Below are 4,193 nucleotides of genomic sequence, written 5' to 3' on the forward strand. Positions count from 1 at the left end.
CACATTATTTACAATAATTTCGGGGTAAAAAAACGCCGCGTCACGTACAAATAATCAAACTCTGCCTTCACTCGTACTTTATTTATCAGAGGAGGGGGGACTTTTTTAATTTAAAATAAATGTAAAATATTTTAGTTTCAAGCAGTTTGTCCCTCACCTGAGCCGAATTTAAAAAGTCCCTCCTCAGTGATTACTTTTTTTTTTTTAAATGTCCGACCCGTTTTGCATTCCCTCCTCAAAAAGTGTGATTCAAGACTTTTAAATGAGACTTTGGTGCCATTTAGACTTAAATTTAAGAAAAATTTTACCAAAAAAACAACGAAACACATCCTTTAGTCTGAGGGAGAATTTTGCCGAAACATTTATTAAAACATAAAGGATAAAACAGGCCTTTTTGTTGTCAAACTAAGATGCATTTTTATCCTGTTATTCTTATTCTTATTTTTATTGTTATTATTATTTAATTCATTTTACATTTTTTTAGGTAAGACTGTAGAAGTAATATGGATTTATAGCAGCTGGCTGAAAGAGCATAAAATCTCCAGCCGCTGTGGAGGAGTCAGACTGTTCACGTCGGTGAGTGTGATCATACATGACGAGAGCAACACGTGTGCTGCTCGCCGTTTTTCTGTGTTTAGTGGAGAACTTTCTTTCCACGCGAAGCTCTCAGGGGTTTATTTTACACGGCAGGTTTCCGCTTTTCACCTCATGACAGCTGTTTTTTCTGCGGTGCGCCTCGATGTGACAAAGGTTTGATAACTGAGCTTCACGTTCAGTCGAGCGTGTGTGTGTGTGTGTGTGTGCGTGCGTGCGTGCGTGCGTGCGTGCGTGCGTGTGTGTGTTTGCTGCTCGTTGGTCCTCTGGCGGGTCGGGATTAAAACACTCTGAGCTGATTGTTTTCCTCCTGATCTTGTTTGTGTTTCGTGTCGTTCTCTCTCAGAGAAACAGAGACAGATTTTCAGCCGTCCTCTGTCCTCTGTCCTCTGTCCTCTGTCCTCCGTCCTCTGTCCTCCGTCCTCCGTCCTCTGTCCTCTGCTATTTTTTGTGCATACTGCTGTTTATCTGCTGTGTACATATATACACACAAACAAACAAACAAACAAAGGGTTAAGTTAATATTTGATTGTTTTTCCATCAGTTTTGTGTGAAGGGAATTAAAAGCTGTCCCATGTGGACACCTGTCCCACATATAAGCCTGCTGAGTTCAGTGATTTAAAGGGGTCTTATGGGTCCTTGAAAAGTCTTGTGAAAGTTTTGAAATGTTGTCCTTGAAGACATGTGGACAGCCCTGTAAACTGTCAGAGTGTGCTCACTTTGATGTCCGTCTTCACTGACTGTGTCTCTGTGGTGTCTCAGGCGTCCTCGTCTCCAGCATGGTGCTGCTGCTCTCCCAGAAAGCCTTGTTCAAGTTCTACACGCTCTTCTTCGCCGTTCTGCTCGGCGTGGCGGCCGTCCTCATCAACTACTACGCCACGTCCCACATAGACTTCTACAGCGCCTACTACAAGGCGGCGCTGGGCTTCAAGCTGCTGCCGAGGAACGGCCCCACGCTGTGGCTGGGCATGGCTGCCGTCCAGCTCGTCTTCGGCGTGGGCTACGTGTTCCTGCTCAACCTGCAGTCGGTGTTTGCGGCGCTGGTGGTGCTGGACATCATGATCCCTCTGTGGGGGCTGATGATCGAGCTGCCCGCGGACGTCCGGCAGCTGGTGGCGGTGTTCTCGGGGCTGGCGCTGGCTCTCAACACGGCCGTGTGCCTCGCCATGAAGCTGAAATGGTTTTACTACTCGTGCCGGTACGTCTACCTGCTGGTGCGGCACATGTACCGGATGTACGGGCTGCAGCTGCTGCTGGAGGACACCTGGAAGAGGATCCGATTCCCCGACGTGCTACGGGTGTTCTGGCTGACCCGGGTCACCGCCCAGGCACTGATCCTGGTCTACGTGGTTCGGGCGGTGAGGAGGGAGAGCGGGGACGCCACGGGCGGGGCCACAGACGGGAGCTCCGACTCACAGGTGAGAGGGGATGGAGATTAGAGGTCGACCGGTATTTTTCTTTCAGGGCTGACACCGATACTGATTATTGGTAGTTAATGAGACTGATAACCGATATTTGGAACCGATATGCGTTTACATTCTCCACATGCTGCTAAGAAATCACACTCAGGAGCTCAGGTTTCAACGAGTGAAAAACATTCAGTTGTGTTTAAAAGGTCTTAAAAAGTCTTAAATTGAGTTAGAAGATCTGTGCAGGAATCATTTTTGATGATTTTGACGATGATTTGTTTGAGATTTCTGATTCCTCGGCAGTCGGATTAAAACCTGACGCTAAAATCTTGTCAGAGGGATCTTTGGATCACCCAAAAACAAACGTGCACCCGTAAATCCGGCAAACAGTATATCTGAATGTGTGCATGTAAAGAGTAAAGGGAGTGTGTGTGTGTGTGTGTGTGTGTGTGTGTGTTTCAGGGTTACCTGCTGAGCTGGGACGTGTTCTGGGATCTGACCAGTAACCTCATCATCTCTGGCTGCGACTCCACGCTCACCGTGTTGGGGATGAGCGCCGTCATCTCCTCGGTGGCTCACTACCTCGGCCTCAGCATCCTGGCCTTCATAGGTACCTCTGACCGCGTGTGTGATTATAGTAGTGAAATAACATTTTTTTTCACGATGCGATATTATATCGATACTTTAGGCGACGATACGATATTTGCGGATATCACAAAGTCTGCCTCATGTGATTTTGTTCGATTTAGGGGCTGGCGATCGCTAAGAGCTGATATTATCTGCTTGTTTAACCTCCTCGAAACACGAATTAAGAACAAGTAGAGCCCGACCAATATGGGATTTTTGAGACCAATCTTGTGGTGGAAAAATTCACCGAAGGCTGCTTTCTTCCACAAACAAATTTAACAGTTTACTTATTTAACATTACACACAAACAAAAATAAAGAAGAACCAAAAATAAAGTAAACATCAGTGCTGTATGGCCTGAGCATTTAAATAAAGAATAAAAACAATAAAATAGATGCTGCTGGAGTTCACTGTGTCTCGCTCTGTCCCCTCAGGATCGACGGAGGAGGAGGACAAACGTTTGGGCTTCGTGGCTCCGGTCCTGTTCTTCATCCTGGCTCTGCAGACCGGCCTCAGCAGCCTGGACCCCGAGGAGCGGCTGGTACGTCTCACGCCTCCAGCTCTCGGGTTGATTTATAATAACAATAATGATGATGATAAAGTTTATTTATTAAGCACTCATCAAACCAACGTTACAAAGAGCCGCACACTTAAAGTCACAAAACACAAAAAAGAAAAAATAAGAACAGCACACAGGAAAAATGTAAAATCAGACCATTCTCAGCAGACACGGCGTCACGCCGGACATCGTCCTCAGCTTTGTACGCTTCCTGGACCGTGTGTCCAATGTCCTCGCTGAGGAGACTCTGGTCGTTGGTGATGGTGATCTTGTTTTCTTTGGCAGTAGACCTGAACGTACTAATAATCCGTATGGGACCTAAAAAAACAAAGGGTTAAAGACTTGTGGTGTTTAAATCGTCACTGTGACTCTCAGGTCCGTCTGAGCCGGAACATGTGCCTCCTGCTGACCGCCATCCTGCACTTCATCCACGGCATGACCGACCCCGTCCTGATGTCCCTCAGCGCCTCGCACGTGTCCTCTTTCCGCCGCCACTTCCCCGTCCTGCTGGTGTCCCTGGCGCTCTTCGTGCTCCCCGTGGTGCTCAGCTACGCCCTGTGGCACCACTACGCCCTCAACACCTGGCTCTTCGCCGTCACCGCCTTCTGCGTGGAGCTCTGCCTCAAGGTGAGGATTCGCCGTAACGTCAGTCTGAAACGTCCTGATTTATGCTGCGTCACCTAATGTGATGTAACTTAATGTAATGTAACTTTATTTAAACTGGGACGGTGCACACTAAAACATTAACCTCATATAAAACGAAGAGAGACGCATCGTTCCCGGTTTGGCGAAGCTGCTGGGCGGCGGGTGGGACAAATAAATTAAAGACAGAATCTGATTAAATAAAGTTAAAACATCGATTATTATTCGCCCCTCATAATCACGAAAAATCTCAGATTCGTCTCCTCGGAAGAATCGTATTTTCCATCCGTGTAATTACAACGTAAAGGCGTTATTGGTGGGAGGACGAATCGATACGCATCATCAGTATCGTGATATTTTGC

At 47.1% G+C, this 4,193-nt stretch overlaps 1 protein-coding gene across 1 annotated transcript; it reads left to right on the forward strand.

Annotated features, from left to right (window-relative positions):
• Positions 1-1,352: 1,352 nt before the first annotated feature.
• On the forward strand, positions 1,353-3,816 carry rnf139 (ring finger protein 139; the record flags this gene model as incomplete). Its single annotated transcript, XM_042516519.1, has 4 exons — positions 1,353-2,012; positions 2,466-2,613; positions 3,065-3,171; positions 3,565-3,816. Coding segments are annotated over 4 exons (1,167 nt in total), but the record flags the coding sequence as incomplete, so codon positions are not given.
• Positions 3,817-4,193: the final 377 nt, after the last annotated feature.

The sequence above is a fragment of the Plectropomus leopardus genome, unplaced genomic scaffold (assembly GCF_008729295.1).
Source record: "Plectropomus leopardus isolate mb unplaced genomic scaffold, YSFRI_Pleo_2.0 unplaced_scaffold24498, whole genome shotgun sequence".
Classification (NCBI taxonomy): Eukaryota; Metazoa; Chordata; class Actinopteri; order Perciformes; family Serranidae; genus Plectropomus; species Plectropomus leopardus.